At 38.5% G+C, this 23,298-nt stretch overlaps 2 protein-coding genes across 2 annotated transcripts; one reads left to right on the top strand and one right to left on the bottom strand.

Moving 5' to 3' along the window:
• Positions 1–1,829: 1,829 nt before the first annotated feature.
• LOC149398199 (uncharacterized) lies at positions 1,830–4,329 on the bottom strand. Its single transcript, XM_089614508.1, has 2 exons — positions 2,821–4,329; positions 1,830–2,717 (listed from the first exon to the last, which is right to left on the bottom strand). Exons 1-2 carry the CDS (start codon positions 4,327–4,329, stop codon positions 1,830–1,832), a joined length of 2,397 nt encoding a protein of 798 aa, XP_089470634.1.
• A 7,928-nt stretch (positions 4,330–12,257) lies between these two features.
• Positions 12,258–13,652, top strand: LOC149398198 (BURP domain-containing protein 17-like). The gene is made up of 3 exons (XM_089616071.1): positions 12,258–12,335; positions 12,414–12,604; positions 12,685–13,652. Exons 1-3 carry the CDS (start codon positions 12,264–12,266, stop codon positions 13,274–13,276), a joined length of 855 nt encoding a protein of 284 aa, XP_089472197.1. The 5' UTR covers positions 12,258–12,263; the 3' UTR covers positions 13,277–13,652.
• The last annotated feature ends 9,646 nt before the right edge of the window (positions 13,653–23,298 follow it).

Here is a 23,298-nt window from a genome sequence, read left to right as displayed (position 1 = left end):
CCTGGTCCTGGTATGTCATACTATATAGTGTTTGTGTCGTAAATGAACAAAAAAAATACTCTTAATTACGTCCATAAATTTTGCAGCCGGTGACGGGTGGAGCTGAACATGGTCAACATCACGTTCCTTCGAGTTCGAACAGGGACACTCAGGCCCTGAAGTCGTCTTGGGCTTTCAAGGTGGAGGATATGAAAGCCGGGACGAGAAAAGCCTTGTATTTCTCTATTCTGCAGTCCCGTGGTAATTGTGGTAAACTATGTTGTGTTTTATCATGCGATGAAGTCGAGGTACGCCACCGTTCTCTCGTTGTCAAATACGCCGCCATAGTACGGCTTCACTCGCTGCCCATTCACCATGAATCTCTCGCCACTTGCACTCTCAAGCTCGTACATGCCGGATGTGAATGTTTTCGTGATAGTGAACGGCCCGGACCACCTTGACTTGAGCTTTCTGGGAAAGAGTCTCAACCGGGAGTTGTATAGGAGGACTTGTTGTCCCGGGTTGATCTCTTTTGACACGATATGTTTGTCGTGCCATGCCTTCGTCTTCTCCTTGTAGATTCTCGCGTTCTCGAATGCTTCGTGTCGGAACTCGTCGAGTTCGTTGAGTTCAAGGAGTCTTTGTTTCCCGGCTGCCTCGTGGTCAAAGTTGAGAAACTTCATCGCCCACAACGCTCTATGCTCGAGCTCTACCGGAAGATGGCACGCCTTGCCATAGACTAATTTATACGGGGACATACCGATGGGAGTTTTGAAGGATGTTCGGTATGCCCATAGAGCATCGTCGAGCTTGTGAGCCCAGTCCTTGCGCGAGCTTCCCAACGTCTTCTCTAATATCTTCTTAATCTCGCGGTTGGAGACTTCGGCTTGACCATTGGATTGAGGGTGATACGCCAAGGCCTTCTGGTGAGTGACACTGTATTTTGCAAGGAGCGCAGCGAATTGACGGTTGCAAAAGTGGGAGCCTCCGTCACTTATGATTGCTCGCGGTGTTCCATGGCGTGTGAATATGTTGTGCTTGAGGAAGCGGAGCACTTCTTTCCCGTCGCTTGTTGGAGTCGCCTTAGCTTCTATCCATTTGGACACGTAGTCGACCGCGAGTAGGATGTATTTGTTTTCGTAGGAGGGTGGGAACGGACCCATGAAGTCTATCCCCCAAACATCGAACGGCTCTATCTCCATTATGTTCTTCAATGGCATCTCGTTCCGGTTCGAGATGTTTCCCGTCCGTTGGCATCGGTCGCACGACATGACGAAATTGCGGCAGTCTCGGAAAAGGTTCGGCCAAAAGAAGCCGCTTTGAAGCACCTTCGCCGCCGTGGGATTGTGTCCGAAATGTCCTCCACACTCTAGAGAATGACAATGTTTGAGTATGGAGAGCATCTCGTCGTCGGGTACGCACCGGCGGACTATGGAATCCGCGCATTGCCGATAAAGGATCGGCTCTTCCCAATAGTATCGTCGAATGTCGGAGAGGAATTTCTTCTTCTGGTGGTGGTTGTAGTCCGGAGGCATCTTGTTGCTCACCAAGAAGTTGATGATGTCGGCGTACCAAGGTGTTGCCACCTTCTCCACTGCGAGCAATTTTTCGTCTCGGAAATTGTCGTCGATAGGCACCTTTTGGTCGTGGATGTGGGTGAGGTCTTCTAGGCGTGAGAGGTGGTCGGCTACGAGATTCTTCGTCCCTTTCTTGTCTTTGATCTCCACGTCGAATTCTTGGAGGAGGAGAATCCATCGAATGAGCCGCGGCTTTGCATCTTTCTTCCCCATCAAGTGTCGGATTGCCGCATGATCGGTGTAGACGATGGTCTTGTTGCCAATGACATAAGGTCATAATTTGTCAAAGGCAAAGACCACCGCAAGGAGCTCCTTCTCGGTTGTGGTGTAGTTGATTTGGGCATCGTTGAGGGTTCGGCTTGCGTAGTAGATTGTGTGGAAGGCTCTTCCTCTTCGCTGCCCAAGAACTGCTCCTACGGCAAAATCGCTCGCATCGGTCATCATCTCGAACGGCTCGCTCCAATCGGGTGCCACTATCACCGGGGCGGTGCTCAACTTGTTCTTGAGTGTGATGAATGCCTCCATGCACTCGTTGGTGAAGATGAACTTTGCATCCTTCTCGAGGAGACCACAAAGAGGTTTTGTGATTTTCGAGAAGTCTTTGATGAACCTCCGGTAGAAACCCGCATGCCCCAAGAAGCTCCGCACACCTTTGACCGAGATTGGTGGAAGTAGTTTCTCGATCGTGGCAATCTTTGCTCGGTCTACTTCCAGCCCTTGTGCGGAGACCCGATGGCCTAGAACAATCCCTTCTTTCACCATGAAATGGCATTTCTCCCAATTGAGCACGAGGTTGGCTTCCACGCAACGATCTAACACCTTGGACAAATTCTCAAGGCAAACGTCGTAAGTAGCACCGAAAATAAAGAAGTCGTCCATGAATACCTCTATAGTGCGCTCGAGCATGTCGGAGAAGATGGCCATCATGCATCTTTGGAATGTAGCCGGTGCGTTGCATAGGCCGAAGGGCATTCGCCGGAAGGCAAATGTGCCATACGGACAGGTGAATGTTGTTTTCTCGTGATCTTCGGGGGCGATGGCGATTTGGTTGTATCCGGAGTAGCCGTCGAGGAAGCAATAATATTCGTGGCCGGCAAGGCGGTCAAGCATTTGGTCGATGAAGGGCAACGGAAAGTGATCTTTTCGGGTGGCGGTGTTGAGCTTTCGGTAGTCCATGCAAATTCGGAAGCTGGTGACGGTGCGAGTCGGGATAAGTTCGTTGTTGTCGTCCTCCTTTCTTTGGGACGCATTGGACCGGGCTAACCCACGAGCTGTCGGAGATTGGGTAGATTACTCCGGCGTCGAGCCACTTCAATATCTCTTTGCGCACCACCTCCTTCATTGCCGGATTGAGCCTTCGTTGATGTTCAATGGAGGGACGGGCGTTGTCTTCCATGAGGATGCGATGCGTGCAAAAAGATGGACTAATTCCTTTGATGTCGGAAAGAGTCCATCCAATTGCCGGCATATGGGATCGCAACACTCGCAACAACTTGTCTTCTTGTTTGCCGGTGAGGTGGTCGGATATGATGACCGGGAGAGTCTTCTCAGCTCCAAGGAAGGCGTAACGGAGATGAGAAGGCAGCTCCTTGAGCTCGATCTCCGGAGGCTCCTCGATGGATGGTTTGCGTGGCTTCGGGCTTTCTCCTAGCTCCTTGAAATACTTCCTTCTATTGGGCTCGAACCCATCCATGTAATTCGCGTATTCTAAGGCTGCACAGGTAACAATTTCATTAACGGAATCACACAAGTTAAGAAGACATACCTCAAGGGGCTCATCCGAGCGGCAAGAATGGTCGTCAATGACCGCATCACAAAAATCGACCCGGAATATATCGTCGCTTTCTTTCGGGTATTTCATGGTTTTGAAGACGTTGAAGACGACTTCCTCATCTTGCACCCTCAACTTGAGTTCGCCTTTTTGGACATCGATCAAGGCTCCTCCGGTAGCTAGGAATGGCCTTCCCAATATGATAGGGATATTTGTGTCTTCCTCCATGTCTAGCACCACGAAATCGGCGGGGAAGATGAACTTATCCACCTTGACAAGGACGTCTTCGATGATGCCTCTTGGATATTTGATGGATCGGTCCGCCATTTGGAGCGTCACTCGCGTGGATTTCACTTCTCCGATGCCAAGCTTTTGAAAGATGGAGAATGGCATGAGGTTGATGCTAGCTCCCAAGTCACACAATGCCTTCTCGAAGTAGAGGTCCCCTATGGCGCATGGTACGGTGAAACTTCCCGGATCTTTCATTTTTGGTGGAAGCTTCCTTTGGATTATAGCACTGCACTCCTCGGAAAGTGTGATTGTGCTACAATCGTCGATCCGGCGCCTATTGGAGAGGATGTCTTTCATGAACTTCGCATAGCTCGGCATTTGTGCGATGGCGTCGGCGAACGGAATGTTGACTCGGAGTTGTTTGAGCATCTCAACAAACCGCCCGAATTGCTCGTCGAGCTTGTTGTTCTTGAGCCGTTGAGGAAATGGCACGGGGGCGTGCAAGGGAGTCGAGGAGGTAGGCATGGGCTGTGGTGGCGTTGATGATGATGCACCGTCTCCTTCTTTTTCTTTCCCCTTGTTTGAACTCTCAACCACTAACCCGCTGCGAAGAGTGATTGCGTTGCATTGGTCCTTCGGGTTGACGTTGGTGTTGCTTGGAAGGTTCCCTTGTGGTCTATTGCTTTGAGCTTGAGCAATTTGACCCACTTGTGTTTCGATGTTCCGGATCAACGCCATTTGATTTTGGAGCGCGGTTTCTTGATTTTGCATGATTGCCGTTGTCCTATTCATGAATGCTAGGAACATGTCATTTGGCTCGATCTTGGGCGTGGGCTGAATTGGTTGTTGTTGAGGTTGGAACCCCCGTTGTTGTTGTGGCTGCCCTTGATTTTTGGTTGTGGTACGCCGGTGAAGGTTGATTGTCCCCGAACCCTTGTTATTGTTGTTGAGGTCCTCTCCATCCTTGATTGTTGTAATTGTTGTTTCGACCTCCATTGTTGTAGTTGTTGTTGGCGTTGTGATATTGGCCCCGGTTATTGTAGTTGTTGACGTAGTTGGCTTGCTCGGCATGTACGTCATTGGCTTGAGGGCAATCGTCGGTGAAATGAGCCCCATTACACCAAAAACATGGCTCTGGTGCGGCTTGTGTGACCTTGGCTGCCACTTTCATCTCTTTGAGCTGTTTGTTAAGCTCCGCCATTTGTGCTAGCACTTCTTTCAACTCTTCCGATTTGTCTCCGGATGTGGTAGCGTGTGCGGTCGCGGGACCGGGCTTCATGAGTCTTCTTTCTACCGGGCATTGCTCGTTGGAACGAGCCAATTCTTCAAGCAAGTCATGGAATTCTGAAGGCGTCTTAGTTAGCACCGTGCCTCCCGCGGCGGTGTTAACTAAGGTCTTTGTCGAGGTGAGGAGACCATAGTAGAATGTTTGTAGTAGGCCCGGCAAGGCTATCCCATGGTGAGGGCATTTCCTCAGCATTTCTTTAAAGCGCGCCCACGCCTCATGCAGGGACTCCCCCTCCCATTGCCCGAAACTGTGGATCGCGTTCTTCAACCGGGCTGTCTTCTCGAATGGGAAGAACTTTGCAAGGAATTTGGCACAAAGTTCTTCCCAAGTGGTGATGGAGTCAGCGGGCAAGGATTGCAGCCAAATCTTCGCTCGGTCGCGAAGGGAAAATGAGAACAAGCGGAGTCGGATTGCATCGACGCTTATGTTCTGGATGTGGAATGTGCCGCATAGCTCGTTGAAGTTGGCGAGGTGCTCGTTCGGGTCTTCGGTAGGGCCTCCAGCGAATTGGTTTTGTTGAATCATATTGATCATCCTGGTTTTGATTTCGAAGCCCCGGTTCTCAATGGCTGGACTAACAATGGTCGGACGATACCCATTTGTGGTAGGTAGGACGTAGTCGAGAAGAGGTCGCTCCTCAGCCATTGTTGCTCCCTCGATCCTTTGTTGTTTTTCCTTCCGGTTTCGTTTGCACGTCTTTTCGATTTCGGGATCGATCGGTAGGAGGCTGGATTCACCGTCTTTTCGCATACACCTTCACAAGTCAACACGAAAATAGATGAGAAAACAAAAATAAAAGAAAGTTCAAATAAAAGCTTATGAGTTGAATTGCAATTTAAAACTAGTCCCCGGCAACGGCGCCAAAAACTTATTGCGAATTTTCTCGCACACGCAAGTGCACGTGGTCGCAATAGTAATAAATCGTAAGAACGAGTCGATCCCACGAGGACTAGCTAAACTGAAGATTCAAGATTCACAAGCTAATATAGAACTAAATATGTTTGATAAGATTGTTGTCACAAAATTTAACTAACACGTCACAAAATTAAATAACTTGATGCACAAAAATTCTATTGGATAAAGGGAAGGACTATGGTTCATGGGTACACAAAACAACCTGGATTCGCAAAATTAAGAAAAGAAATAAGCTATTGAAATTCACACTTTTCACTACTCATACTCATTTTAATCGAATTGATAGATCTCTCTCAAGCATCTAACAACCTAAACCGATACCGGAATATCATCTCTCGATCTCAACTCCTAACAAGCACAGCTAGCATTAAAGAACAAGAATATTATCACGAGTCTAGAACAACCTAGCTATATCTAGCCTAGGAATGAATTCTAGTAACCCACACAAAAACACAACAACCTAATCTTTCTCAAGCATTAGAGTTGAATATAAAACAAGCATGAGTTCATGACATTCATACAAGCATTAAGCATAGTTGTGGATTAAGCAAAAAGTGATGAGAAAAACAACAACCTAACAATTCTAATATCTTGAATCCTACATCATAATGAACCCACTACACCATAGCCCTACATTAAATTAGTTCATAATGATGACTATGACAATGAACATACACAAAGATGAATACAAGAACAATGAAACAAAAGACATCGTACTTGAATAAAAAAAAAGTAAGAGATAGAGATTAGAGGATAGAACACTATTTTAAAGTCGTAGCAATGGTAGAACTCAGCAACTTAATTCCTTGTCTTCAAATTTGAGCTACAAAGTATGAACAACTGCTCGAAATTTTATGGAAAAACTAATAAAAACTAAGAGAAATGAAAAGTTGTTCTTGGTAGAATCTCCAAATCTCATGCCCTCTCTTCTCCTCAAAGTATTGGTCTTTTTAGGGTTTAGTGGACTTGTTTTCGGAGCAATCTAAGCCTTCCAATCTCATCCAATGGCTGAGATTCGCTACAAAAATCGAAATAAACGAAGCCTGTCAGACTGACCGCGCGCCGCGCGCTTCACCCTGCGCGCCGCGCGGTCCTTCATTTCGCTTCCGCGCGGTTCGCGCGGAAGACTCTGTGGTTTTGGCTTCAGACTTCCCACTCCGCGCGGCGCGCGAAATGGACCTCGCGGCGCGCGGAGTTGTCAAAAAATGTTTTTGACGTCTCTTTTCTTCGTTTTTGCTCCGTTTTGACTCCGATTAGCGTATTTCTCCATGTTGAGACCCCAAACACTAGTAAAACCCATATAGACCTGAAAATTCATCAAAAACACTCTAGAGATAATAAAAATCTTTGAGAACTCGTTGGATTTAAGCTCGGGAGATAGGAGTTTACGCGTGATTAACGCACCTATCAATGTCATACCGTGTATGCATGGTGGACTAGATCACCACATGCTGCTGATCCGTCATATCCTTCCATGTGAATGTGTGTGTAGGAACAATCGCCCGAACCGCCAAACCCAACGTCGCACTGAAGAGCGATAGAGATGTATTATGCACTAGCTCTGGCTGCAAGGATGCCCAAGAGTCCTTGTCGTAATGTATCAGCTCCCGTCTATGCTATCTCCATGCCATTTTAGAAGTGGCACCGGTAGTAAAACAAATTTCCTCACCCTCTCTTCCACTCCCCGAAGGCGCTAAAGTCGACATGTTTGCAAAAATAACACATGTTTAGTAACGTTACAAAATCATCAACAAAAATAAACACAATCATCTTAGCAGTAAATTACTCATTCATAATCTTATTCGTTTTGGATATCTTCACCATGTTCAATATCTTCATCAATAAAATCGTCATCATCTTCGACTAACACTACATTAGTGTCTTCCTCGTCTTCAACATTTTCATTTTCCGTTCGAGTAATGACGTCACAATCGATCACAAGCTCGGGTAAAGTTGTTTTGTGTCGACAAGGCAAATCATCTAGATCTGTCGGTTGGACTTCCAAACGAGTTATAGAAGACGAAGGATCATCAATAGTTGGAAGGTCCCACATTTTTCAGTGGTTACATTCTTCTACAACATTCCATCTTGACCCATTATGATTGTCGTCAATGTAAAAGACTTGTCGTGCTTGAGTTGCAAGTATGAACAGATCGTCGTCGAACCATGTTTTATCCACATATACACTTGTCACTCCAAACGCCTTATCTTTGCGAACTCTATTTCGTGGATCGTACTTGTCTCCATACCAGAGACATTTGAATAGTACGACATGACAATTCTCATGATACGACATCACAATGACATCTTTCATTTTCCCATAGAAATCGTGACCATCTTCTGAAAGCACACATACACCGCTATTTGGAGTTGTTCGGTTCTCGTATCGCCGACTAGTGATGTATTTAACCCCGTTGACCACACAACTTGTATAGATCTTAGTGAAAAATGGTAATGAACCCATAGTGAGTGAGTACAGTTCGTCTGACATATATGACCCTTTGCGTCTAGGGTCATATATATAATAATAAGGAAAATGAAATGGTTAGATCATATACAGTTGATCATTTAAACAAATATATTTAGTCTACATACCCGTTTCCAAAACCATTCTTTAAATTCCTTCTTGTGCGCCTCGTCAACATTAGGATGATTTTATACTTCCAAAATATCTAAGTGTTCACTGATGTACCAATTCAATGTATTAGTGTGCGAGTAGAACATAAAAATTATTATGTACTTGTATTGAAACTTACCTCAAGTATGGATCCACTTCAATACAATTATTTAAGATGTACCACTCTGCTAGCGTACGAGATGGATGGAGAGAGAGAGAGAGAGAGAGAGAGAGAGAGAGAGAGAGAGAGAGAGAGAGAGAGAGAGAGAGAACCTGAATGGACTGGCGGTGGTATATATGGACCATGCATCCCAAAACTGTGCTTCGTGCTCTCTCGACATGTCCAGAGTGTCCTTGTCCTTAACAACTGATTATTTGATTACCCATGTAAAATGACTTAGAGCATCAAAATGTGCCTTAATATGGACGGTTTAAAGGTTTTTCTTCACATTCCAGAGTGTTAATCAAGCTAGTATAGAATCCACATCAAAGTTTACGTGTCAATGTACAGCTCATTAGATGGTTAGATGAGTCAGTTAGAAATGCTGTTAGCCTTGCTATATGTATTCCCAAACAGATTATTCCGTTGCTCTAACAAGTTTAAAGGGTCAAATATAAGTCTATGAAACCCAATTCAACTAGAAGGAAAAAAAAAATATAAACAAAAACAAAACCCTCCACATTTTTACAAAATGATTTAGCTTAATTATGACAAAAATGAATATGATAATGTCATGAGTTAATACGTGACATCATTGAAGAGCCAATAATAATGAGTCTTGGTTTTAAGAAAATTTTATTAAAATGTACAGGTTATTAAAAAAAAAATAATGACTAATAATTTTATATCAGATTTTGAATCAAAATTGAAAACTGACTCGTATCAGTCGTGGTCGCAATGGTGTATTAGTTGTGTAGATTAACCATTAGCATATTTTTCATAGTAATATATTTCAAAATTCAAATTATTTGCATTACTAGACTAAAAAATGTTAAAATTATATTCAATAGCCGAATAAAAAAATATATTTATTGATAGGGTCCAGCGGCTATATAGCCCAATAGAACTTAAGCTTTTACAAAATAGTCATAGTTTGTCAATTATAAGCTTTATGAAGGCTGAATTAAAATTAATCGAGGCAGGATTAAATTTAATGAAAACCTGTACTCTCAATTGACTATTTTGCTATACCTAATGAAACTATAACTATTTTGCAAAAGTCATAGATTGAATTGGCTACTTCATACCATTTTTCCTTATTGATAATAGCTTATGTAATGTACATATAGTATATATATTATAATAGAGAGATTTGCACCAAAATCCCTTCTTATGAACAAAATTGCATCTATGTCACCACAAAAAAACGTGTTGCAAGTAAGTCACTCTTATTTATTATTTGATCAAAATACCCTTAAAGTAAAGCCAGAGTTGAATATTTACAAAACAAAAGTAGACTAGAAGAAGAAAGTAGAACCAAAGTTAAATATTTACAAAACAAAAGTAGACTAGAAGAAGAAAGTAGAACCACAGTTAAATATTTACAAAACAAAAATAGACTAGAAGGCTGAATCTGTGATTCCGACGAGAGCTCCGGCGAGGGTTACGGCAGCGGTGGCCTCGTCGGAGCGGCGATCTGCGCGGTAGTCGGAGCTTAAGCTAGAGAGATTAGGGTTTATGAGGGAATTTGATGAGAGATTAGAGTTTGTGTGTAGATATGAATTCTTGTTGGATATAAAATAGAAGGGTAATTAAGGCATTGTATAGGTGACAAATATACAAAAAAAAACACGAATGCAATTTAGACTCATTTGTGATACAGATAAAATAATGTGCCGTTGTTGTGACTTCAAAAGCAAATTACACTAATATTATAATATATCTCAAACTTCACATGGTTCGCATTGATTTCCGCAATGCTGAAGATATCAATTCTTATAACAGCTGCATACAAAGATTCGTAATATATTCTCACAAAGTATATTATTTTATTTCTGCCCACCTAATCCATCAGTACTTGATTATTTGTAAACAGTGTATCAGTTAATTGATATGCAAATATTACACTACACACTAGATAAACTAATCCTCTGAAATTGAAAACTATAATAATTATATTCAATTCTCATATGCTAGGGAGCATCACATAATAATTTGTTAACATTATATGAAATATAATGTGTATTATTAAAAGTAATTAATACAATAAGATGACATAAAGTGCATTGATATGAGATCATATGTATTATTAGTGGCGACTCCTTAAGATCGACTCTTTGTTAATGAATGATGTGAGGTGCTTTCAGAGTCTCAAGTATCTTTTCCATCTTCTATTTCATTTTAATTTAGTATATTTGGAATATTGTATTTAGTTATGTGCTATTCAAGAGTTGACGTGGACAAATACAATGAGATTCCGCATTTGATTTGTGTCTAAAGTGGAGAAACAAAATTGTGTTCCCTGAATATTTGGTTAATTTTGATAGTTATATGACTACAAAATTAAACTTTGACGCATTTTTATTAAAAAATACCTATTTTAGAAGAGAAAAGAAATTATTTTCGACCTTTTCAATCTCAATCTCTTCTATCTTTCTCATTTTTGTTTTAATTATTCTCATGTTCACAAACACCTTAAAAAAAAAAATAACAATTTTATTATTCTTTCATATTCTAGATTTCTCTAAATGATTTGGTTAGGTTTGATAGTTATATCACAAAATTTTATTTTTTATACATTTTCAACAAAAACAAATTTTTACAAATTTTTTTTTTTTTAAAATTTTTTTTTTTTACTCTCAATATCATTTGTCTAACCACTTGCGAATTTCATTTCCTCACTCAAAGCTGTTTTTTTTTATCTTCGCGTCTTCGGATATTTTGACGCATCATTATTATTGAAAATGATATTAAATTTCTTCCAGATTTCATCCGATGATACTTAAAGACAACATAAACTTTACATAATTGTTGCCCTAGCGTATTAATTTTTTTGTTTCCTAAAATCTAAAAACAATAAATTTGATGTATAACTATAATTAAAGGGCGAAATATACATCGTTGAAATAACCCAATTCAACTAGAAAAACCAGTTTGTACAAAATTATGTAGTTTATGACCACAATGAGGATGAGAATGTAAGTTAATGCACGAGAGCATTGCAGAGTCAATAATCATGAATCGTTGTTTCATGTAAGCTCCTATTAAAATATACAGTTATTAGAAAGCAGTTGAAGAAACAATGACCTAATAATTTTATAACAGATTGTGAATCAAAATTGAAAACGACTCATAACAGTCATGGGTGTAAGCGTGTATTATGTAGATTAAACATCAGCATATATTTCAGAGTAATATATCTCTCACATGATTTGCATTATTAGACTACAAATGTTGAACATATTTTTTTATTAGCTGAAGAAAAAAATATTCATAATATAGTATATATTGGTTTCCGTTATTATGATGAATATATCGGTTATTCTTAACAGCTATATACAGAGATTCGTATATATTTTCTCTCACAAAGTATATTATTATACTTCTGGCCAACCTAATTCAAGCTTACCATATTATAAGAAATATTACTTGTTAGAGTGCATCACACAATAACTTGTCACTATTATAAGAAATATAACGTGTAGAATTAGGAGTAATTAATGCAATAAGGATAATAAAAATTAAAAAATAGTGGTAAATAATAATGTCATGAGTTAACCCACAATGTATATATTTTAAGTGCTACTTGCGTAAAATTATAGAAATTGACAACAGCGGCCAGTGGGCCCCACTTGTGTGTCCTCATCGTCAAGAATTCAGCTTTGTTTTGGGCTATTTAGGAAGATAAGTAGAAGAAAGAATAATAGTATTAGGGAAAAGAAAAAATGGGATGTTTAATATCGGGAGTAGAAACTGGGATGAGAAGTCTCTTCTTGTGTGTGGCACTCCTGGTCCTGGTATGTCATAGTATGTAGTGTTTGTGTCGTAAATGAACAAAAAGAAAATACTCTTAATTACGTCCATAAATTTTGCAGCTGGTGACGGGTGGAGCTGAACATGGTCAACATCACGTTCCGGCGAGTTCGAACGGGGACACTCAGGCCATGAAGACGTCTTGGGCTTTCAAGGTGGAGGATATGAAAGCCGGGACGAGAAAAGCCTTGTATTTCCCGACGAAAGAGGAGGCGCTGGAGAATGGGTTCATCCCGAGAGAGATGGCGGACAGGTACTAGTTTTTTCTTTTTATTTCCCTATTTTCTTTTTATTTTACCTTAAAAATTTACAAATCAGCCCCTGCGTGTACAGGCTTCCGTTCTCGCGGAAGGAGCTGCCGAGAATAATGGCTCTGTTCGGGATCGCCCCGGGAAGCCAGAAAGCGGCGTACGTGGAGTCGGCCCTGGAGGCGTGCGAGAAAGCCCCGGCGAGCGAGGTGTTCAAGGCGTGCTTCACCTCGTTCGACTCGATGCTGGAGGCCATGTTCGGCGTCTTCAACGTGTCGGCTTCTGGGCACGACGGGCCGCGCGTTCTGAGCTCGGTGTTCCACGGGACCCACGAGGCGTCCCTCCAGAACTACACGGTTCTGGAGGACCCCCGCGAGGTCCCGACGACCAGGATGGCGGGCTGCCACGCCGTGGCCTACCCTTACAAGGTCTTCTACTGCCACGTCCAGCCGGGACAGACCAAAGTGTTTCAGATATCGCTGCTCGGGGAACGCGACGGGGTCAGGCTCGACGCCGTGGCCCCCTGCCACCTCGACACCTCTCAGTGGGACCCGGAAAACTGGGCCTTTCACACCCTCGGATTGAAGCCCGGCGACCCCGTCTGCCACTTCCTCCTGCCCGAGCACAACTTCGCTTGGGTTCGCACTCCTCCTCCCGCGATCAAAGCTTCTCTCTGATCAATCACACTTCTCCTATTATATATCTACTGCATGTCTGTGGTTTGGCATATATAACTTAATTAAGCAAATAACTATTCATACCCACGTTGGTATGTATAATATCAACTCTCTATTATGTACCAATAATGACTGCCGAACCCATTACTCTTGTGCCTTCAACTTCCCTTTTCACTATGCTTCTACTGTTCTTCACTATAATTTAACTTCACTTTTATTGCTTGCTTTTCCAGATCTGAATCCTTATTAATCAGATCTCAATCTGTAATTCAATGTTGTAGACTTTAGAAACAACGTCAATCCAGGTAGGTATGGTAATTAATAATAAAGCTAGTCATCTATATATATATATATATATGGACCATACATCCCAAAACTGTGCTTCGTGCTCTCTCGACGTGTCCAGAGTGTCGTTGTCCCTAACAACTGATTATTTGATTGCCCATGTAAAATGACTTGAACGTTAAATTCTGCCTTTATATGGATGGTTTAAAGCTTTTTCTTCACCTTTCAGAGAAACCTTTGATAAACAAAACACAATATCTATTCTCTCGGGTCTTTTCTCTATTCTGCAGTCCGGTGGTAATTGTGGTAAAATATATTGTGTTTTAGAATTAGCTCGCGCGGGCACAAAAAGATAACAAAGCCTAAAAACACAGAACTATAGTGACAAATTAACTTGTAATATTATGACCTGCTCTACAATGCTTGATCTTGATAACTAATAATTGAATTGAAATTTAGTAATGAAAACTCGAGGTCATATTTTTGTATAAAAAATTAAAGTCATTGCTTAATTTTTCAGGCATATTATATTGATTTTGCAATTGATTTTTGGATTATTCCTAAAATATCTACCTTTATTTTATGTATCCCCTAACAGATTATTCTGTAGTTCTAACAATTCAGTAAACTGTTCTTTTGGATGTGAGTATGCACTACAACAAATACTGGCAATAACTTCGGCGAAAGTCGTGGCTGTTGCTAGGAAGTCGTGGCTGTTAGTGCTTCAGCCGCGACAACAGCCACGAATAAAGTGTCATGGCTATTGCTCTGTTGTTGTTTGGCAACAGCCATGACTTGTCTTGGCTCTAATCAGTCGCGACATATATCCGCGACTAGTCATGGTTGTTGTCACGGCTGATTTTGGTCACTTTATTCTGCCTGGAAAGCCTGTTTTCCCGCCATTTTATCCCTCCAATTTTTCACGCCGTATTTTCTCGGGCAACTGGCTTTCCCGCCAATTTTCCATGGTGAATGTGTGTGTAAGATCGCCACATGCTGTTGAGCTGTCATATCCTTCCATGTGAATATGTGTGTAGAAACAATCGCCCGAACCGCCAAACCCAACGCCCAACGTCACGCTGAAGAGCGATAGAGATGTATTGTGCACTCGTTCTGGTTGCAAGAATGCCTAAGGGTTCTCGTCGTAATGTACCAGCTCCCGTTTATGCTCTCTCCATGCCATTTGAGAAGTGGCACCGGTAACAAAACAAATTCCCTCACCCTCTCTTCCACTCCCAGAAGGCACTAAAGTTGACATGTTTGCAAAACTAACACATGTTTAGTAATGTTACAAAATCATCAACAAAAATAAACACAATCATCTTAACAGTAAATTACACATTCATCATCTTATTCGTTTTGGATACCATCATCATGTTTTATCCACATATACACTTGTCACTCCAAACGTCTTATCTTTAGGAACTCTATTTCGTGGATTGCACTTGTCTCCGTACCAAAGACATTTGAATAGTACGACATGACAATTGTCACGATACGACATCACAATGACATCTTCCATTTTTCCATAGAAATCGTGACCATCTTCTGAAAGCACACATACACCAGTATTCTGAGTTTTTCGGTTCTCGTATCGTCGACTGATGATGTATTTAACCCCGTTGACCACACAACTTGTATAGATCTTAGTGAAAAATGGTAACGAACCCATAGCGAGTGAGTACAGTTCGTCTGACATATATGACCATTTGCGTCTAGGGTCATATATATAATAAGAAAAATGAAATGGTAAGATCATATACAGTTGATCATTTAAACAAATATATTTAGTCTACATACCCGTTTTCAAAACCATTCTTTAAATCCCTTCTTGTACGCCTCGTCAACATTAGGACGATTTTCTACTTCCAAAATATCTAAGTGTTCGCTAATGTACCAATTCAATGTATTAGTGTGCGAGTAGAACATAAAATTATTATGTACTTGTATTGAAACTTACCTCAAGTATGGATCCACTTCAATACAATTATTTAAGATGTACCACTCTGCTAGCGTACGAGATGGAGAGAGAGAGAGAAAACCTGAATGGACCGGTGGTGGTATATATGGACCATGCATCCCAAAACTATGCTTCGTGCTCTCTCGACGTGTCCAGAGTGTCCTTGTCCTTAACAACTGATTATTTGATTACCCATGTAAAATGACTTAGAGCATCAAAATGTGCCTTAATATGGACGGTTTAAAGGTTTTTCTTCACATTCCAGAGTGTTAATCAAGCTAGTATAGAATCCACATCAAAGTTTACGTGTCAATGTACAGCTCATTAGATGGTTAGATGAGTCAGTTAGAAATGCTGTTAGCCTTGCTATATGTATTCCCAAACAGATTATTCCGTTGCTCTAACAAGTTTAAAGGGTCAAATAAAAGTCTATGAAACCCAATTCAACTAGAAGGAAAAAAAATATAAACAAAAACAAAACCCTCCACATTTTTACCAAATGATTTAGCTTAATTATGACAAAAATGAATATGAGAATGTCATGAGTTAATACGTGACAGCATTGAAGAGCCAATAATAATGAGTCTTGGTTTTAAGAAAATTTTATTAAAATATACAGGTTATTAAAAAAAAATAATGACTAATAATTTTATATTAGATTTTGAATCAAAATTGAAAACCGACTGGTATCAGTCGTGGTCGCAATCGTGTATTAGGTATGTAGATTAACCATTAGCATTTTTTTCAGAGTAATATACTTCAAACTTCAAATTATTTGCATTATTAGAAAAGAAAAATGTGAAAATTATATTCAATAGCCGAATAAAAAAATATTTATTGATAATAGCTTATGTTATGTACATGCAGTATATATATTATGGCACTGTTTGACATAGTTTTGTTTTGTTTTTTTTTAAAAACGCTTTTAGATTCAGTTTTTTCCAAAAACTATTTTTTTTTTTAAATTGACAGGTGTTTGGTAAAGTGTTTATAAAACAGTTGTTGCTGGTAACAAAAGCAGGTAAAATGAGGATATTAAAGTAATTATATATCAAGATACATAAACGCTTATTCCAAAAGTTAGGATTCCTAGTTTTTCCGTTTCATGTACAATTTCTAAAATCGCTTTTAAAGTTTTTTCTAAAAACTGTTTTACCAAACGCAAACAAACGGTTTAGTTTTTTCTAAAAACAAAAACAAAGATTAATAAGCCGTGCCAAACGGACCTATAATATATCTCAAACTTCACATGGTTCGCATTGATTTCCGCAATGCTGGAGATATCAATTCTTATAACAGCTGTATACAAAGATTCGTAATATATTCTCACAAACTATATTATTTTACTTCTGCCAACCTAATCCATCAGTACTTAATTATTTGTAAACAGTGTATCAGTTAATTGATATGCAAATATTACCCTACACACTAGATAAACTAACCCTCTGAAATTGAAAACTATAATAATTATATTCAATTCTCATATGCTAGGGAGCATCACATAATAATTTGTTATCATTATATGAAATATAATGTGTATTATTATAAGTAATTAATACAATAGGATGACATAAAGTGCATTGATATGAGATCATATGTATTATTAGTGGCGACTCCTTAAGATCGACTCTTTGTTAATGAAGGATGTGAGGTAGTGAGGTGCTTTCAGAGTCTCAAGTATCTTTTCCATTTTCTATTTCATTTTAATTTAGTATATTTGGAATATTGTATTTATTTATGCGCTATTCAAGAGTTGACGTGGACAAATACAATGATTAAGATTCCGCATTTGATTTGTGTCTAAAATTAAAACAAAAAACAAAATTGTGTTCCCTGAATATTTGGTTAATTTTGATAGTTATATGACTACAAAATTAAACTTTGACACATTTTTATTAAAAAATACTTATTTTAGAACAAAAAAATTATTTTCATCCTTTTTAATCTCAATCTCTTCTATTTTTCTCATTTTTTATTTTTATTATTCTCATTTTCACAACCACCTTAAAAAAAATTACAATTTTATTATTCTTTCATATTCTAGATTTCTCTAAATGATTTGGTTAGGTTTGATAGTTATATTACAAAATTTGATTTTTTATACATTTTCAACAAAAATAGCTTTTTACAAATTTTTTTATTTTTTTTACTCTCAATATCATTTGTCTAACCACTTGCAAATTTCATTTCCTCACTCAAAGCTGTTTTTTTTTCTCTTCACGTCTTCGGATATTTTGACGCATCATTATTATTGATAAAGATATTAAATTTCATTCAGATTTCATCCGATGTTACTTAAAGACAACATAAACTTTACATAATTGTTGCCCTAGCTTATTAATTTTTTGTTTTCTAAAATTTGAATACAATAAATTCGATGTATAACGATAAATAAAGGGCGAAATATACATCGTTGAAATAACCCAATTCAACTAGAAAAACCAGTTTGTACAAAATTATGTAGTTTATGACCACAATGAGGATGAGAATGTAAGTTAATATTGCAGAGTCAATAATCATGAATCGTTGTTTCAAGTAAGCCCCTATTAAAATATATAGTTATTAGAAAGCAGTTGAAGAAACAATGACCTAATAATTTTATAACAGATTGTGAATCAATATTGAAAACGACTCATAACAGTCATGGGCGTAAGCGTGTATTATGTAGATTAAACATCAGCATATATTTCAGAGTAATATATCTCTCACATGATTTGCATTATTAGACTACAAATGTTGAACATTTTTTGTTATTAGTTGAAGAAAAAAATATTCAGAATATAGTATATATTGGTTTCCGTTATTATGCTGAATATATTGATTATTCTTAACCGCTAAATACAGAGATTCGTATATATTTTGTCTCACAAAGTATATTATTATACTTCTGGCCAACCTAATTCAAGCTTATCATATTATAAGAAATATTACTTGTTAGAGTGCATCACACAATAACTTGTCATTATTATAAGAAATATAATGTGTAGTATTAGGAGTAATTAATGCAATAAGGATAATATAGATAAAATTGAGAGAAATGAGCTTTCAAGATAATATTGAATAATGTGAATTACACGAGTTTTTAGGGTTGATGCATTAAGGAAATTTAAGAAAGGACTAATCGACCCTCACACAATAATAATAATAATAATAATGACAACGCTAATATAAATAAATGCTAACATTCTCTCACAAACTTACGATGCCACAACAATAAATATTGAGAGATTGTTAGATAAAAGATGAAAGCACGAAGTAGAATGAGCTCTCATGAACAAATTAACAATGTGCAGAGAAGATGGACAAAAGGTGGTGAAATTGTGCCGAGATGTAGATGGTGTCGAATGATGTAACAATCAATCTCAATATACTTGATTCTCTCGTGATAAATCGAATTTTGCAATGTTAATCGCTCTTTGATTATCACAATACAACGGTGTAGAGTGAGAAGACTAACACCCAGTCATCAGATAACCAGGGCAACCAAACAGCAAAACAACCAGATCTAATATGTCCTTTAATCATACAAGATGCATAAATATATGAATACGGGGAGAAAAAAAAAATTTCAAACGAAAATCAATTTTTAGTACGAAAAATGAATTTTGTAGGTGGTTATAAAATCTTTTTGAGTGAAAATGGGACAACAAAATGGAAAATGAGATAGATAAAAAAAAAGGTTAAGAGTTCAAAAATTGAACTTTGTAATTATATAATTAATCAAGATATACTTAGTAATTTAGCTGATTTTGAAGTTTAAATGTAAAATTTTCCTTTTAAAAGAAATCAAGATGATGTGGAATCCGATTCATTGTTTTCGTCCATGTCAGTTATTGTGAAACCCCGAAACTTGGCCATATGAAAAAACTGTAATATATCACGTTTGAATTATATACTATACGCTACGTATGATTTACGCTTGTTTATGTGTGGTTTGAGTATTTTAAGTTTAGTTATTAGATTTTTTTTCGATGTATTGTTCGTAATATATTAGACTAAATCATATATGTATATACATATATATATATATATGTATATATATAGCTATGATTAATTTTAGAAGTTATCTTTCATAATTATAATCATGTATGATACTTTTTCTTATTAATAGCAGTATACGTATGAAGTAGTATTGGTACTTTTTGTGTGTGTGTGTGTGTATGATATTACTCATACATCTAATAATCATACGAGATATATATATATATATAACCATACGAGATATATATGTATATATATATATATATATAATATAAGGAATAAAGAGTTTCGTTATCAATTAAGATAGCAGTAATAATGATAATATTTTTTTTTAGTAATGGCATCAGTATATAGATTTATCATTCATATATATGAATACGTGTATCCGGATATACATTGAGGCTTTAGTAGCAATATACTTTTTGTTTACTTTTGAAAGAAATAAAGTGGAGAGTTAATGGTATTAATATTAAACATTTATAACAGCCAATTAATTATTCTTTTAAAATTCTTTTCTCACTATGGCTAGCTCTTGAATGTCGTTCATAATATCATTTTATTTTCTCTGACACACAGTCTCGGCCTTGGTTCGTTATCTCTCCCCTTTCCATTTTCTTCTTTTCGTTACAAAACTAAAGAAACGTAGACTTTTGCATTTTTTTCCCCATCAAACGTTGGGTTCTATTAAGCTTCAAGGAGTTTTCTTTTCAACTCCCTCAGAGGTATTTTTCCTATGTAACGTATCTTTTTCCATTAGTTTTTGATGAATTTGGTTGTTAGGTTGTTTTTCTTATGAACAATAATCATTAAAATGATTTCTGTTTTGCAAGGGTTTTTGAGAAGTTACAAAAATGTTTATCGGTTTTCAATAGCTACGATTATTATTTTGATTCGACATTTTTATACAATTAAACTTTAGCCTATTTTTACTATGATGTTCCAATTTTGAGCGTACAAAAGAATATAATTATTTGATTTTTTATTAATATCTTATGTATATGAATTTTAAGAAATTCTGAAACGTTGTTTTTGACCGTGTCACTTTAGGAAAAACTGTTCAAAATCTTATTTTACATTTTCTGGAATTTTTCCAGAATTTATTTCAACAAGTTTATTTTTTCGATATTTCATATCTAAGGGCATTTTAGTATTTTCACATAACGTTGGATTCTGAATTTTTCCAGTAGCCTAGTATTGTCGCACCTGATGCCCACAAAGTCGCACCCAATAGTACTATCGGGTGCGACTTAGTCTGCAGCTAATATTATTGGGTGCTACATGTCGCACCCAATAGTATATACTATTAGGTGCGACACTATTGGGTGCGACTTAGTCGCACCTGATGCTCTTATCTTTAAAAAAAAAAAATTAATATGCTGATTATATATTAACTAATTGGTAAACTAATCACATTATTACATTATTACAATTATTAATCTTAATTTTAATTTCATCAACTAATTACAATTCCTAATTGATAAATTACAATATATCAAAACTAATTAAAACAAAAACAAATTTAAACTAAACACTAACCTAAACATATTAGTATATCACAAACTAAACTAATTACAATTTCACAATTTCACAAACTAAACTAAACTAAACATATTACTATTTCACAAACTAATCACAAATTCTAAACTAAACACTAACCTGCAGAGACTCGGGACGAGGCGAGCGCACGGCGGAGAGTGAGCAGGGGCTGAGCGCACGGCGAGGTTCGGAGGGGCTTGGGACGACGACGGAGAAATACCGGTGGATAGCACAACTCACGGCCAAGCACAACTCACGGCCAACATCACAAAATTCAAACCAACCTCGTCCAAAAATCCAAAACAAACACAAACTCAACCTCAAATCAAACCAATAATCATGAAAATAACCTCAAAATCTCCATACCACGTTCAAAATAAAAAAACCCCCCAATTTCAAACATTCATAAACCATCAAGTCACAAGAATCGAACGCTCGACAAACATAAACAAGTCAAAAGAATTCCCGACAGCCTGACCCACTAGCGCTTAAGCCATCATAACTCGAGCTACAAAACTTGAAATCGATTGATTCTAGCGGCAAATGAAAGTAGACTCATGTAGCTTTCTAACGAGATATTACAAGCATATATACGACAAGAATAGCTATCTCAAAAACAGTCCGTAATTCACTGTTACAATTCTGAAAATCCCGTTTTACTGCTGCGAAACACAAACTTTGGAAATTCATAACTCATTCAATACTCAATGGATTCACATGTTCTTGGTCATTTTAGAAAGCTCATACAGTCTACTATCCATGAAAAATATGAACAAAAATTATCTCAGACCATATCGGACTGTCTACGTCCGTTTACAGAGGCTGTTCAAACAGTTTATCAAATCAAATGAAAATTCGAGAAATCATCACAACTCATCATAATCCAAGCTACAACCCTAGATTCCCAAATCACACATCAAAACGAAAATTCGAGTTCAATCACACATCAAAACAGCTCGGAGAAGGAAAGCCCCAAATCAACATAAACCCTAGATTCCCAAATCTCCAGAATCTCGAATCAATGGAGGAAATCGCTTACCAATCCTCGTGGAAGGCTGCGATGGAAATCCTCGTAGCTCGCGATGGAGCTGGCGGCAATGGAGGCAGCGGACCGGCAGCTCGACGGCGCTGGACTCGACTGCGACGGATTCTCTTCCGCCACTTCCTCTTCTTCCTCGCTCTCTCTCAGCTCTCTATACCTCACTACAACAAACAGTGGCAACAACCACAACTTTTATTCTCGGGAATAGCCACGACTTGTCGTGGCTGTTTCTATTTTCATCTATTCATTAGAGCGGGCTTATTCTCGCGCTCATAATTTGAGATTATAGATTAGCCACGACAATTGTCGTGGCTAAATACTCTACTGCCACGACAACAGCCACGACTTGTCGTGGCTGTTACTAGTTGCATATTTTCATTGGAGCGGGGTGATTCTCGCGCTCAATTTTTGAGATTTTTTTGATAGCCACGACAATAGCCACGACTTGTCGTGGCTATTATTAGGTTTTAATTTAGTTTACTCTACTTTCTCTTATGTATTTTCGTTACAAATAAGAATACCCTCAGCAAAAAAAAAGCTCACCATCGAACTCTTCTTCTCCTTTATTTTATCTTCTCCTCCTCTGAAAAGCAAACCATCTTTGACTCTAAAAAATCGCAGCTCAGTACGATTCCATCCCTGTAGAAAAGCTTGGCTCCGCCATTACACCCACCCTCACAACCAAAACGCGCGCTCAGCTCCGCCGTTCCAAATCGACCCCCAAATCCAAATCCCCGACCATGACACCCAAATCCAAGTCCAAATCGAAGCCCTAGAATTCTATAGACCCGAAATTAAAAACCCTAACCCCAAATCGAAGGACTCCGACCATTGTCGCCGCTCTCGGACTGCCGCACTCGGACCGCCGCGCCTCACTCGATTCTGTTTCGATTCTTCTGTCGCCTCACTCGCCGCTCGGACCGCCGCGCTCGGACCTCATCGCGAGTACGCGATTCTTCTGTTTTGATTTCTAGCGTGAAATTGACCCACCTTATTACATAATGTTCAGAAGATGGTTTTGTGGGTTTAATCAGATTTGGGCATTTTTATATGTGTGTGTGTGTGTGTGTGTTGTGTGTGTGTCTATGACTAAACGATTAAAATCAGTGTTAAAATGAAGTGTTACATATCATTGTTATTTACATACCAGAGTGTGAAGGTTTGATTTAGTCACTGATATATATGTGTGTGTGTGTGTGTGTGTGTGTGTGTGTGTGT

Source organism: Urtica dioica, chromosome 5, assembly GCF_054948205.1.
Source record: "Urtica dioica subsp. dioica isolate 48M chromosome 5, U.dioica_male_clone48M_v1_H2, whole genome shotgun sequence".
NCBI lineage: Eukaryota > Viridiplantae > Streptophyta > Magnoliopsida > Rosales > Urticaceae > Urtica > Urtica dioica.
Note: the sequence above shows the minus strand (reverse complement) of the source record. Positions and strands in the feature narration are given on the sequence as shown.

Bases quoted from the DNA above. Each gene is read 5' to 3' on its own strand.
- LOC149398199 (XM_089614508.1), bottom strand. From the start codon at position 4,329: ATGCAAAATCAAGAAACCGCGCTCCAAAATCAAATGGCGTTGATCCGG. The intron at 2,718-2,820 runs GTTAGCCCGGTC...GACTACCGAAAG, and splicing joins CAATCTCCGACAGCTCGTGG to CTCAACACCGCCACCCGAAA.
- LOC149398198 (XM_089616071.1), top strand. From the start codon at position 12,264: ATGGGATGTTTAATATCGGGAGTAGAAACTGGGATGAGAAGTCTCTTC. The intron at 12,336-12,413 runs GTATGTCATAGT...TAAATTTTGCAG, and splicing joins GTGTGGCACTCCTGGTCCTG to CTGGTGACGGGTGGAGCTGA. The intron at 12,605-12,684 runs GTACTAGTTTTT...CTGCGTGTACAG, and splicing joins CCGAGAGAGATGGCGGACAG to GCTTCCGTTCTCGCGGAAGG.